General features: G+C 34.3%; 1 protein-coding gene across 17 annotated transcripts in view; it reads right to left on the bottom strand.

The window, feature by feature from the left end:
* Positions 1 to 15639, bottom strand: part of ROBO2 (roundabout guidance receptor 2) — a 1473778-nt gene that overhangs the window by 127648 nt on the left and 1330491 nt on the right. For 13 of the 17 annotated variants that reach the window (XM_070789313.1, XM_070789256.1, XM_070789396.1 and 10 more), the window contains exon 7: positions 15319 to 15330. The exons of the other annotated variants lie outside the window; for them this stretch is intronic. In XM_070789313.1, coding sequence (XP_070645414.1) covers positions 15319 to 15330 — 12 coding nt within the window. The remainder of the gene's footprint in view (positions 1 to 15318; positions 15331 to 15639) is intronic. 17 annotated transcript variants of the gene reach the window in all.

The raw sequence follows: 15639 nt of genomic DNA, 5'->3' as shown, positions 1-15639 counted from the left end.
ATATTTTGTAAGAACTCTTAAAGGATAAGGAAATTCTACAATATTTCCCACTGTTGACATAATCTAAAAGACCAGGAAATCAAAAGTTTCTCGAGTTTTTACCCAGTGCTGCATTTTAAAAGACTACTAATGAAAATTGCTATCAGCATTTGTGTTATTCATGCTATGAAATATCCTTTCATGTGATAATTGTTTATTTTGTCTTTTTATTCCAAATTATAAATACATTGTATTTCTAATGAATCAAATTGCTTCTTGTCACTCAAACTAAAACCACACTAATCTCTTTGAAACTAGATTCACATTTTCATTTTTAAAATTTAAAATTGAAGATATAAAAGCATTTAACAAAGCAAAAGATTTTAAAAGTATTCAAGCCTCTGAAAATGTATAGCCTTTCTTATTGTCATCAGAAGTTGAGCCACTGGAACAAATTACATCAATCACTTTTACTTCTGTAGACTCTTCCTCTGCCCAAGATCTATATTGTAATATTTTGTGAAGGGATATCAGATGAAGGAATTTATTTTTGAGGGTTTTTTTTTTTTAGATTTTTTTTTTTTTTGATGTGGACCATTTAAAAAATCTTTACTGAATCTGTTTCAATATTGTTACTGTTTTCTTTTTTTTTAATGCTTGGTTTTTTGGGCTACAAGCCAAGTGGGATTTCAGCTCTCCAACCAAAGATCGAACCCGTACCCGCTACATTGGAAGGTGAATCCTTATCCACTGGACTGCCAGAAAGTCCCTTTTTGAGGTTTTAAAAATGAAAAACTGCATCAATAATTCTACTGATAACACATCACCGTTTCAGTATTTCTGCCAGGTAGCACTGAAAATGATTTGAAAAGACAATACTTGGCTGATGGCACCAACGGGAGGGAAGAGGCAGAGAGGTGGCATTTTATCAAGCACAATAGCACAATGTGCACTCTCCACAGAATGGATTTTCTATGACGGCTCTCATTAGATATTAAAAAAAAAAAAAAATTAGGTCCTCAAGCTGACAATTCAAAACACACATTTAAACCCAAATATGAATTAAAGAGTTAGAGTTATAAATTCCAGAAGAATATGCTGGTTATAAAAATGGCAATTCTTTTATATATTTCTAAGACAGAAGACTATAAAATACATATTTAGATCTTTTCTACAACCCAAAGCATTAGACAAATCTCATGTAACTATGATGTAACTACCTACTTGTTTAATCTGTTATAAGCAATTATACCTTACTGCTTCAGCAGCAACAAGAAAGGGAATGAAGCAAACAGTGGGACAATTCAATGTTCAAGTACACATGCACAGGTTTAAAAGAATATCTCCATGCAAAAAGTGCATAGGGGGATTTCCAGAAGAGTAGATCCAAATATAAAAAGGTCAATTAAGATGAGAGGTCTGGTACTGTTCACCCAAAACTGTGTTTTAGAGAATTTAAATACAATACACAGCAAATTAGATTTGATTTCTGCTAAATTATGCTTTGATACTACATTCAGCCCAAGCTGGCTTCAATCAAAGTCACGCTACAGCTCTGTTATGCTAATGCCTGCTGGTGTGAGTGAGTGGGTGATATGGAAATCAGATGGCAAACGTGAGCAGGAAGCCTGCGCTGAGCATGCGGTGGGCTTGGAGACACAAGATGGGGGACCCTAAAGGTTAATCATATCATGTTCAAAGCTGTTTTTACAGGAAAATATGACTTTCTATGGCAGACATGAACATGGAGACAGTCATGAAGCAGTTGCATGCATTAATGTGTGACAAGGCAGTTACAGGCACACTCCAGCTCTTTCTTTAGGTATAATTTTGTGCCTGAGTGAATAAGCTTCTTATTTCATAACAATAAAGATTATGACCTTTGTATCTTACAATCAGGTATAATTTTTTTTTGTTATTTAATATTTTTACTGATGAAATTCCAGTATTTTCTAAAGCATATTTGAAATGTACATTCTTTCATCATTTGCTTATTTGAAAGACTTGCTGAGTTGAAAACTGTTTAATACAATAACAATAATTAAAATCAATTGAGTGCTTATTAAGGGCCAGAAGGTGTGTCAAACCATCCATGGGCATCATGTCATTTAATATTCACAGAGCTCTATGCCTTAACTTCTACCATTATGATGTAAAGACCAGTAAACTAAATCTTATTAAAGGCTTTTAAAGATCAAACCAATAGATAGGAAGACAGATGATTTCTGATCCATTTGATAGTTGGACCTCTTAAACATGTGGTTCACTTCAAATCATATGACTGACAATTTATATCTATTACTAAACACAAGGGTAAAAATTATATGCTATGGTTTCCAATATGGTATAATACTGTTAAAATCATAACATGTTTTTCCTAAATAGTTGCTGTTATTGTTAAAGGACATAAAATCTATAATCTTGCTCTTTCTGTACTACTTATAAGTACAACCTTTCTGACGTACACTTATTTTAAGCCATTCTTCATTCAAAACCTACAGTGCCTTTTCTATTGCTTGCCATTGCCATGCTTGTAAATCACTCTCCTCTGTGTATCATTTTGTCTTCCATCAGCTGTCCCAGGGTTCTATCATCCGCATGCTCACCTGTGCTCAAAGCAGCTCCAGCATTTCAGCAGACGAATCTACTTTCAATCACTTGCATACATATTTGCTTGTTTTAGTGATTAATCCTTCTTGATATCTATTAGTCTTTGATCTATCTTGTCAACAACGATTAACCTGAACACACTCTAATCTTGTACTTTTCTTCTGTTCTTCCCACTTTAAGGTACTTTCCCTTGCTTGTATTATTTCTCTATCCCCTATCCCCGCGCCCACTGCCTGAGTGCCTTCATTGTTCTGTTCCATTGTAAGCTGTTACTGGTGAGGTGTGCTGTCTACTATTGTGCAATGATATAGTATCTCTATTTGGTGTGGAAAATCTCCAAATAGTGAACTGTAAATGAATAATTTGGAATAGAAAATTAAGGGGAAGAGCTACTTTATTCTTATAGTAATCTGGGTGGGGAGATGTCAAACAAAATATGTTTGAAACTATTTCCTAATTGATTTTAATATGCCCTTCTGTACATCATTCCCACTGCACCAAAAACTTACTGTAAAATGAGTAGCTGCCACCCTGGAGTGACAAAAGCAACATACAAAAAAACACAGGTACTGTGTAATAACCAATTCTAAAGTTCTCACACAAAAAAATTAGTTAATAGGCTTAGCCCCACCAAGAAACAGCAAGAATTCACTTCATTAACATGAAATGTAAAACAGGAGTTGAATATTTACTCAGTAATCAGAATAGGTCGGCTTCTAATTGATAAATGACTGTTCCTTCAACTTATTTAATTTTATTTAATTTCTACTATTTAACACTTCACTTGATTTACAAAGAACTTCTGTTAATAATATTGGAAATGCATAATGTCATGAAAATATTTGATTTGAAACTTATTAACACATAATCCATTTCAGGGGAAGCAATGCATTTATAATGAAAAATATAATGTAGGGATATAGGATTTAAAATGATCATTTTTATAAACCCAATTTAATCACATTTTATTCATTTGTCACTGTTTTTAAGAAATATAAACTATTAAAGTGCTAAATTACGTACCTTTCCAATTAATCAGTTTTTTACTGAGTCCATGGCAATAAACCCTCTAGATGAGTGATGTGGTTTCTTTCTCATTAGTGCCTTCCTTCTAACTAATATTAAAAATTCTTGTTCCATAATAAAAACCAATATCTATGCCTTTTTCAACAATAATTTAATAATCTACCTCTCTATATGTGATGTACATTATATATATGCTTTTTTAATGTCAAACTGAAAAAGCAAAACTACTAAAAGGTTTATTTACTGTTTCCATAAATATGGAAAGTAAAATGGTCAAAAAATTGAATGACACAAATCCCAATCTTTAGATACTTTGTCTATTTAGATTTCATATGCTACTTTCCATCTATGAGAGGTCTCGCATGTACCAACTGCATTCAGTCCTTGTATGTGAGTAAAACCCTGTGCCAATTATGCAGCTATACTCTTTATATTTTTTAACCACGGTTGTGGAATTTATTGATTATGGGAAGACTAATTTTTGTAGGTTCATATAATATTGAAAAATAAAGTAACTCATGGTCATTCAAAATCTGTTGACTAAAGCAGGCTGTGAAGCTAGTCAAACATGTTCTCTAATGTAACTACAAAATAATGTAAGTGGCCTTCTAAATTGACTGTTTTAGTAACTGGGAAAGCAAGTCCAAAGAGCATCAAAGGTACTGAGTTTTGGTGGTAAGTGGGACATGCAAATGAAAAGCATGTGTATGTTTTGTGATTGTGATTAAAACCATGCTCTTTAATTTATAGTCACAGATAATATGCTTCTTCTTGAAAATGAGCAATGTAAATATAGAAAATGAAATAATTCTACAACTATCTAGAAAAAATAGAATGCCCTTGCAAAGGATAAGTTCATTTGTTTCAAAATACCTTGCACATTTAAATCTCATCGGCAAGCACGTAAAAACAGAGTTAAAATAAACAGCTCCTCCACAGCTTCACTGGACCCTGATGCTGGGAAAGCTAGAAGGCAGGAGGAGAAGGGGATGACAGAGGACAAGATGGTTGGACGGCATCACCCACTCAATGGACATGAGTTTGAGCAAGCTCTGGAAGATGGTGAAGGACAGGGAAGCCTGTCTGGCATGCTGCAGTCCATGGGGTTGCAAAGAGTCAGACAGGACTGAGTGACTGAACAACAACTCCACAGACATTTTGTACTTAACCTTATTTATTTATTTATTTTTTTATGGGAAGCCCCAAAGTAATAAATTTGTACTAGAAATAAATTCAGATGTTTGTTGGCACTTTAACTCATATAATAGCATTTAATTAGTTTAAGCATTTACTGGTATTATTTAGTGTCAGGGTCTGAGGGTACTAAGATCTCTGTTCTCTGGAACTTACTGCCTACCAGAGGAAACTTACATGAAAATAATCAAGCATGATACAACGTGAGGAACATGATAAGAGTTGTAATACAGGACATCCCACCATTACAAAAGGAACTTGACCGTTGTCTCCGACAGTTGGGGAAAGCATTGAAACAGAAAAAGAGACAGTAAGAGATAGATTTGTTCTTTTGAGATAAAGCAGGTAAGAAAGGAAGAGGGTGAAGTTGTTCCTCACAGAGGTTAAAACACATGCCTTATGTTAGAGACAGAAGTTTTCTGGATTGCACCAATGTACTATTACCATCACCTGGCTTCACTGACCCCTTTAGAAAATCAGGTAAATGTTTGTTAAACTGAAGGATTTATGCTAGTGTAACCATGTATTTTTCTATGTAAATGGGCTTTACTGACTTTATCAAGTCCAATGTAATCCTCTAATGGTATTAAATATTTCTATATTGCAGTAAATTTAATAGTTAACATAAAGTGTTTTGCTGGACATGTTTACAGATCATTTTACACTTTAGTGTATGTGAAATTACTAAAATAGATTTGTACTTCAATTATAGGCAAGTACAGGAAATCATTACCTATAGGAAATCATCCTAAAATCTAACATATGATTTTAATGAACTCTTGAATTAAGTTATAAATGGAGAAAAATTTAAACAAATTCTGATTTTTGAAAATCACATTTTCCCATATTATTCTGTCCTTCACCAATAGTAGCTTTGCTTCTCTACTGTGCTTTCCTGACTAAAATACTGAAAATACAATAAAACAGTAAAATTTTGTTTTCTTTAAGAGACCGTTAATTTCCAAGGAAAATACCATTACTATTAAAACAAATGAATTATTAAATACAACAATATTTACATTATTCTTTAAAAAGATCTCATTTTCACCAGGGGAAGAAAAATAGTCAAAGGAGTGATAAAAAAAAAAAAAAATCCTCTCTAGATACTAACTAGGAAAGCTAGAGTCCTCAATATTGCAAGTAGAAGAGGTTGTAAGTGTGGAGGTGAGGAGGGAAAACTATAGCTTAAAAAAGGCTCTTCGTGTAAATGGTGAGACAAGACATCCATTTTCACTCACTTAACCTGTCAACTTGCCAGAACTGTCATGTCAGCACTCCAGCTAAACCACGAGGGCTGATCACATCCCATTATCTCATTTTTTAGAAAAAGATTGCATGAAGATGCCAATCAGAAAAAAAAAAAAAAAAAAAGGGCGGGGTGGGGGGACGTGCAGCTAAGGAACAAATGTACTGATGCTGAAGTGCTGCTTAGTTAACGGAATTTTAATATGCAACTGCAATGTTTCTTAATAACATTAATTACACGCTTAGTAAGGCACCATCCTAACTCATTAGTGCCTTCTTTTTTGTTGTATTTTATCTCCTACTAGCAGAATGGGGACTATATGATTGGCCTGTTACCATTAATGTTGCTTAATCTTTTTATAGCACTATTTAAAGCTGCTTGCATAAACATTTTCTAGGCAAGTATTACCTATGTGTGCATATGTGTGTATCAATTAACTGCACCAACACTTGGCATACCCCTACCATGTGTAAATGTTGTGCTAGACCTAGAGGCAGCAGAAAGATAAACACAACAATGTACTTACTGACAAAGAGCTAATAGTTTTGTAGGGGAGATGAAAATAATATCCTCAATAAATCTAGGAAGTAATGTTTGCCATAAGAGATATTTAAAAAGGCATTCAGACATATTTTAATTCAAAATTTAATTTAATTTAATTTGGTAGTTTATATATTTTTAATGAATCTAATTATGTAGTATTCCCTAGAGTGACATTTCATACATTTAAAAAAGTAGTGTAGTAATTCAAATGTCATGCATATAATATTTAGGTGTAATGTACATCATGATATATATTTTACGACATATATATATATAAATATATAAGGTGGTATCTTTCTGTCAGTGAAATATTGTAATTTATAGAAGTGAAAGCAATGGCAACCCACTCCAGTACTCTTGCCTGGAAAATCCCATGGACGGAGGGGCCTGGTAGGCTGCTATCTATGGGGTCACACACAGTCATACGACTGAAGTGACTTAGCAGCAGCATAGAAGTGAAAATTTTTCTTAGAAGGTGTGATTAACACATTAATGCTATTTCTTTCTGACAATAGCCAGTGAAGTTTTCTAATACTAATCTCATAATACTGTTTCTACTCCTCCCTGGTGGTATAGATGGTAAAGAGTCTGCCTGCAATGCAGGAGACCTGGGTTTGATCCCTGGGTTGGGAAGATTCCTTGAAAGGAATGGCAACCCACTCCAGTAGTCTTGCCTGGAGAATTTCATAAACAGAGGAGCCTGGCGGGCTACAGTCCATGAGGTCACAGTCAAACATGACTTTTACATTACTGTGATATTTGACATTTATAGTACTTTATTTTTAACTACTAAGTAAACATGCTGTTTATTTTTATTTGAAAAGACTCCAAAATTAATGAGTTTTTTATTAATTAGTTTAAAATTAAAGATTTTTAATATTTAGGTTAATATCATTCAGAAAACTAAGATCATGGCATCTGGTCCCATCACTTCATGGGAAATAGATGGGGACACAGTGAAAACAGTGTCAGACTTTATTTTTTTGGGCTCCAAAATCACTGCAGATAGTGACTGCAGCCATAAAATTAAAAGGCACTTACTCCTTGGAAGGAAAGTTATAACCAACCTAGATAGCATATTCAAAAGCAGAGACATTACTTTGCCAACAAATGTCTGTCTAGTCAAGGCTATGGTTTTTCCAGTGGTCATGTATGGATGTGAGAGTTGGACTGTGAAGATAGCTGAGTGCTGAAAAATTGATGCTTTTGAACTGTGCTGTTGGAGAAGACTCTTGAGAGTCCCTTGGACTGCAAGGAGATCCAACCAGTCCATTCTAAAGGAGATCAGTCCTTGGTGTTCTTTGGAAGGAATGATGCTAAAGCTGAAACTTCAATACTTTGGCTACCTAATGCGAAGAGTTGACTCATTGGAAAAGACTCTGATGCTGGGAGGGATTGGGGGCAGGAGGAGAAGGGGACAACAGAGGATGAGATGGCTGGATGGCATCACCGACTCGATGGATGTGAGTTTGAGTGAACTCTGGGAGCTGGTGATGGACAGGGAGGCCTGGCGTGCTGCAATTCATGGGGTTGCAGAGAGTCAGACAGGACTGAGCAACTGAACTGAACTGAACTGAATGAAATAAAGGCTTTTTGCTCCACCTTCCTCTATTAAATGCAACAAAAGAAATGAATAATATGGAAAAACTACCGTAACACCAAACCACAAATTATGAAGTCCTCTTGCCAATCATGGTTGAATCTGGAGGAAAATGAGCACAGAAAATGAACAATAACTAGACTCAATCCACAATCCTTTATCAATACCAATTTCACAAGAAGTATCTGTCAACACTGCAAGAGCCCATTCCATCATCCCTTGATAGGGAAAAGGAGATTGGGAGTTAAGAAGGAGACTTGGGAAATATGAGAGACGACTTCAAAGTTAACCAACTAAAATTCACAAGTCAGGAGAGAAGGCACTGTAGGAAAAAAAGGCCCAGTCGATTATGGATAGGGAAAGTTTAAGGTGGCCCCCATTACCTTCACTTCCTGAAGTTACTCCCATGATTGTTATGTGACAAAAGGGATTTTGTAGATGTAATTAAGGTCACTAATCAGTCGACCTTAAGATAGGTCTTAGGGACCTTAAGGTTAATTTAGGGGTGTAACCCAATCACAAAAGACCTTTCAATCAGGGGATTTTCTACAGCTGAAAGGATTCAAGGGGTCACTGCTGACTTTGAAGGCTGTGGTAACCACGTGCAAAGGTCAGCAAGCAAACTGCGAGCAGCTTCTGGCTGGCAGCACACAAGAAGATGGTGATATCGATGCTACAGCTACAAAGAACTTAATACTGCCAATAACCTCCATGAATTCTGAAGTGGATTCTTCTGGAGAGTCTTCAGAGAAGTGCTCAGCCTGATCAACATCTTGACCTGGCCTATGAGGTGCTAAGAAGAGGACTGAGTTGAGTCTGATTGAGCTACAAAACTGTGGCCTAAAAAATGGGTGCTGTTTAAAGACAGAAATATAGATTAATGGAACAAAATAGAAAGCCCAGAGATAAATCTATGCACCTATGGACACCTTCTCTTTGACAAAGGAGGCAAGAATATACAATGGAGAAAAGACAATCTCTTTAACAAGTTGTGCTGGGAAAACTGGTCAACAACTTGTAAAAGAATGAAACTAGAACACTTTATAACACCATACACAAAAATAAAATCAAAATGGATTAAAGGTCTAAACATAAGACCAGAAACTATAAAACTGCTAGAGGAAAACACAAATATGATGCATGAAGCAGGGCCCTCAAAGCTGGTGCACTGGGGCAACCTAGAGGGATGGGATGAGAGGGAAGTGGAAGGGGGTTCAGGACGAGGGGACACATGTACACCCATGGCCGATTCATGTCAATGTATGGCAAAAACCACCACAATATTGTAAGGTAACTAGCCTCAAATTAAAATCAATAAATTTTTTAAAAAGGGTGCTGTTTAAGTCCCTCAATCTGTGGGCACTTGTTACATAGCTGTGGAAAAACCAGTATGCCTAAAAAGCAATTCATTACAAAGCAGGAAGTATGAAGGAAGATGAAGAGGGTTTTATATAGAATATAGGGAGCTGGTAACCTAAAGTGGCGGAGAAGGCAATGGCACCCCACTCCAGTGTTCTTGCCTGGAGAATCCCAGGGACAGGGGAGCCTGGTGGGCTGCCATCTATGGGGCCGCACAGAGTTGGACACGACTGAAGCGACTTAGCAGCAGCAACCTAAAGTGGTCTGTTCTGTATTACTAAAATCATTAGCATACCAAGAGGAAAGTAACATGTTTTTGAGAAAATATTCAAGAGTCTAAGTAGAGGTTACTGAATGACCCTGATACTTTTCACTTTCTCTTCTCCAAACATGCAAACTCTAGTTTTTAGCCATTAACTAGATGGTTAATCAAATAGGGACTAAAAGAGATTTATGCAAAACTAAATAAAACAATAAATTTATATTAACTAATTACTTCTCTAATGAATGACAGAAAATAACATAATCATTAGTCAAAGGGAGATAAATATCTATATCTTCCAGATATAACATAAGGGAACAGAGAAATACTTTAGAATAAATAGCTGTTTATAGTCTAAATAGAATTATATACAACAGGGTCACTCTTAAAAAAAGACACAAACAAAAATCTCAAGAGGTTAAGGGGCTAAAAGACAAGTGGAGAAGAATGCTTTGTTCAAGCTTATCAAGGAAATTAACAAAATTTAAAGACATATAATTGAGAAATAGGAAAATGATAACTGCAACTGAAAAAGGAAGGTGATAAATAGGCATTAAGAAATCAAACAATATGAAAAATGATAATGTCAAAATTATTATAGATAGGTTAACAAATACGGAATTGAGACAAAGGAAAGCCAATATAACTGATGTATTTGAGGAAAAGAACTGAGAAAGGAAAAATACCCAGAGATAAAACAGAAGAAATCATATTTAAATAAAGTAAATTAAAACATGAATCTGTAGATTTAAGGGGTTGTGCTGTTCCAGGAACATTAGACACAGGTGATCAGGCTCAAGGTATAACCCAGCAAAGTTACTGAAAGAAGGGAATATATTGATATTCATATTAGTATTCATAAAAGGGTATCCCACTGAGGATAAAAATATTTTGTGAGCCTTGAATTTCACTACAGAATTATTCAATATGAAGACAATTGAAAGTCTGAGAAAAAAAAATGACTCAATAAATTTATACCTACCCTTCAAATTAGAGGCATTGAACAGACATTGTCAAACACAAAAGATGCTTCCAAAAGAATCAAGTGACCAACCAAGCATGAGAAGTAACCAGGACTTGATTTTTCACTTTAAAAATTAGCATTAGCTAAAGATATTTTAAATGTTTCACATCATGGGAACACTGTTAGAATATACACAATTGAATGCATTTTTAACCTACTATTTAATCAAAACATATGGAGCCATGAAAAATGTGATACTTAATAAAAATTAAATGGGAGTCTGCATAAAGTAGCTAATTAGTGCCAGGTGCAGGACACATTAAGGGCTCCTAGGAGAGAGATGATCACTTCAGGTCTTGGGGTAACAGCTTGTCCAAAGAAGAAAGGCTGCAGAGAATACAAGTATAGAAAGAAAGAAAGTGAAGTCGTTTAGTCGTGTCCGACTGTTTGTGACCCCATGGACTGTAGCCTACCAGGCTCCTCCCTCCATGGGATTCTCCAGGCAAGAGTACTGGAGTGGGTTGACATTTCTTTCTCCAGGGGATTTTCCCGACCCAGGGATCAAACCCAGGTCTCCCGCATTCCAGGCAGACGCTTTAACCTCTGAGCCACCAGAGGTTTCCTCCTAAGAGATGCTTGGGAGGTCTTTTGCAGAAAAGCTGACCTTGACATGAGAGGATTCATATATAGTATCTATCTAGTTACTGATTTAAAAAAAAAAACACAAAACTGTAATATTTCCATTATTAAGTTAAATTATATCCTGCACATAGTTTTCCAAATTTCAAGGTGGGGTGGAGGGTGGAGGTGTTGAAAAACCAGTTGTATTATTTTTAAAGTAGTATCTGCTTTATAGCATAATATTTTCTGAATGAATTTTTCCAGGCACTCACTTTTTATTGGACTTTTTAGTGGCCTCAATAAAATGCTTCAGAGCATGTTATAGGAAAGAAAAAACTCCACTTCAACTTGAAACAGAACTTTCTAAAATGAGGTTATGTTAATTTTTGTGTTTAAACAAAGATTGAAAAAATATGTCCCGAAAGATTTCTGTTTAAACAGTGGCTGCATCTTCAAAATAATAATAATAAAAGATGGGAATTTTGCCCGAAACGTTTACATGCCTATCCCAGGGACGGTGGAGCCTGGTGGGCTGTTGTCTATGGGGTCACACACGACTGAAGCGACTCAGCAGCAGCAGCAGCATACTTACACACTCCTGTGTGGCCAATTATATTCTATAGAAAGAAACATACTTTTGAGTTACTAAATTAGGAAATAATTGTAAGTTTCTATAATGTTGTGTATTGTCAATTTGTTTTTGATGTGAAATGAGTTTCACCTGATATACCCAGCTTTTCGTTTCCATACTGGAGGCAATCAGTATGTGGCAGATGGTATATAAGACACAAAACGAAGCAGGCCTCACCATCACATGCAAGGCAGCTGGTAGATTTGACAGTTCTTTTCCAAATTACTCATCATGTTTTGAGTTGCTGCTAGGAAAAAAATGTGTTGCCCATCTCCAAAATAGATGTTCTTTTTTATTTTTAAGCTTGGGAAAGACTTCCAATAGAAAATAAGACAGATGGGCATAGGAAGCAAGATATTTATCCCTATTTAGAACCTTGTCTTCTGTTAGTTCCCTCATCATAAGAGTTTTCCAAACAAACAAATGAATATTTCAACATTCAGACTTAACTATGCCCTAGGATGTACTTTTGCTTCTCATATAAAAAATGCCGTTGGGACAGAGAAAAGTCAACATCACAGAATGGGCTGGTGGATTTTTAATGACTAAAGTGGCATTTGTCGAGATTCTGTGGTAAAGATAACTAAGGAAGTTAGATTCCAGGACTCTTGGAGGTGTTGATGACAATGCACATGAGAAGTGAAATCTGAGAACACTTTCTTCGGTTGGTACTTATGTGATTGTTTGCTTTCAGTAAGATTTTTCACATTGAAGATCCTCAAACTCAAGAGTGTTTCTCATCCTCTCAAAAGTACAGCAAAGAAGGTGTTTATTCCCACTGTAAATTGCATAGAGTTTCCAATTCTTTGACTCATATGCAGCTTATAAGAGTTACCCAGTTTGGAAGTTTACAATGATTTCTAAAAGGGTTTTCCCCACAGACTACCAAGCTTCATCTGGTATGGAATGTAATGATTGATTTCTGAATCTATAAGTATTCCAGAATCTGCATATATTTCTAATTTTCTTTTAAAAGCTTTAGATAGGAACTACCCACTGAATTTTCTCTAAATCTTATACATTTGGTACATATTTCTTCACATAGTTTATACTAGCATCGAAGATGGATTTTCCTCTGCTTTCTGTGGTTTCTACTTTGTAGAACACTGTTTATGCTACTGCTAAGACTTTCAAAGTTAAAAGACATTTAGTCTATTAACAAATATTAATAATGTAGTTTTCTAGCATCTGAATGTTTAATTCAAGATTTTACTTAATTTGTATCTTCTAACCTTACAATAAAAGTTGCCATATCTATAATTCTTGAATTAAAATTGATGTAAAAAATTGATGCAAAGAAAAAGCAAATAATTTCCTCATTATCAGTCTTCTTTGGTGATCCAATAAAAGCATATCAAACATTCAGTTTCCCAAATTAATAGTAGTTGTCAAGTTTAAAGTATAGTTCTTCATATCTCTGAACACTGTCATGTCATTCAAGAAAGATTTATGAAATGACAGACTTTCCCAGAATAAAGTACAATGTGTCAAGAAGCTATTCTTTAGTTCCTGTCCAATGGGAATTTAAGAAATCATTTTGAAAAAGAATAAAAACAGAAATAAATTTTGAATTGCTTTGTAGGTTACAAATACATCTAATACCCTGCATACATCATATTTTCTAATCAATGTATTTTTATTCAAGAGTTTTTATATACTGAAAATTATTAACATATTGTTCTATGTTTTGGGAACTTGCAAAATAATATAGATCAAGTGGTCATGGTTTATTGGCATAAAATTTTTATATACAAAGATCTATAATTTAATGTGATTTTTCCTGTTAATTTGTAAGGTTATTATTTTATTCTTTCCCACTTCTTAATTTTTGATGTCATACCATAAATATGTAAACTTATCAATATGAATTCTTTTTTTTTCTATCTATATGAATTCTTGCAAATGCAAAAACTATAATATATTCCTTAACCTTCTAAAAGTATCAGTTGTAAAAAGTATGATCAATTAAATGGTGTTTTAAGGAAAAAATGTCTATGGTTTATGTTGAAATTAATGATAAGCCATAAGTATATTCCAGAAATACTGAAATGTGAAATAATATGTCTCAGAAAATAGAAATGTGTTAACCAATGTTGACATACAAAACTTTTCACATATATGGTCAATCTTGAATTCAATTTATTCCTACATTAGTTCTGATAAGTAAGGACTTTTCTCTCAATTTTATACAGGAAGTGACTGGGGATTAGGAATGTTGAATAACTGACAAATGAAGTTCTGCTTGGAAATAGCAGAACAGAAATTCAGATTAGGAAGCCAAAGTTCTCTTTACTGTATTTGCTATCTATATAAGAAGATATTACATAACAATAATGTCTGTGAATGTTTCAACCAATGGGGGAAAAAGGTTATGAATCTGGATGACTGTATACCAAATGTTAATAATGTCAAGCCAGTATATTAACGAAGCTTTTGAAGTTGGGTGACGAAGATATATAGCTCTGTCAAATTGAAAAACTTATTAAAGTACCTCTTTGTATATTAAAGAAGCAATCCATTTAAGCATATATCTATTTACTTTTAACACAATTACCAAGATTTTTTTTATTCAAACACATTTCTTGATAGGTTAAGCTAAACTTTAAAAGAAATGCAGAAAGTTTATTAAAAAATATTTTATCTCTGTTTAAAAATAATTACCACTTAAATTAATGCAAGCACAAGCTGTTAATTTCAGTTTTGCAAAGCCAAATGAAGAATGATATAGTCAATTAATTTTCCATGCCAAAGGACACAGATCATCACTCCATTTTCTTCTAGGTGTAAGCATCGACTTACAATAACTTGAAGCATTCTACTAAAGTTTGTTTAAGTGGCATGCAGATAAAAGTGTGCAGCAGTAAAAAATAACCCTTACAAAGCGGAGACTCCAAGCAGCTTAAAATATATGTGCATAAAATAATAAAACTTCTTAATCTAGTTCATAATCTTTCATCTTAACAAATATCAAACATAATGATTTGACTCACGCAAGAAAACTGAAGTGTAATTTTCTCAAGAAAAGTTAGCAGTATATAATATTCACCATTCACATATTCTTTCACATGAAAATTTTACCTATTAATTGCAGAGTAATAAAAAGTAACTACATGGCTTAGTACAGTGATGAAAAAGTCAGAAGCAACTTTTACAGCAGACAGTCCTTCAAGTAATATTTTAACAAGGGTGAACACATGTATTTCAATCTGTCATATCCTAATATGTATGAGCTATGAAGCATTATACAAAGCCATGCGAAATGGATAGAAGGATGGCTACTTACCCACAGGGCGAGCTGTAGACATTACAATGGTGTGGTGAAAACATAAAAAAGAAATTAAAAAAAAAGAAAGAAAAGAAAATTATCAGAATGCATGATGTGTAATGTTACATTTAAGTATGGACAGTAGGGTGATTTCTAGTGTCATTATTCAAGTATGAACATGATGTCCTAGCTTGATAAAAACTGAACATTATAAATACAAGTCTAAGAAAACAATTACTTTGCATGCTGAGATTAACTCTAAGCAATTTGACAGATATTATACATGAGGTCTTATCATCATCATCACTTACTACAGTTATTATTTCAAAGATCTTTTTA

The sequence above is a fragment of the Bos indicus genome, chromosome 1, assembly GCF_029378745.1.
Source record: "Bos indicus isolate NIAB-ARS_2022 breed Sahiwal x Tharparkar chromosome 1, NIAB-ARS_B.indTharparkar_mat_pri_1.0, whole genome shotgun sequence".
Classification (NCBI taxonomy): Eukaryota; Metazoa; Chordata; class Mammalia; order Artiodactyla; family Bovidae; genus Bos; species Bos indicus.
This window is presented reverse-complemented; position numbering and strand designations above follow the sequence as displayed.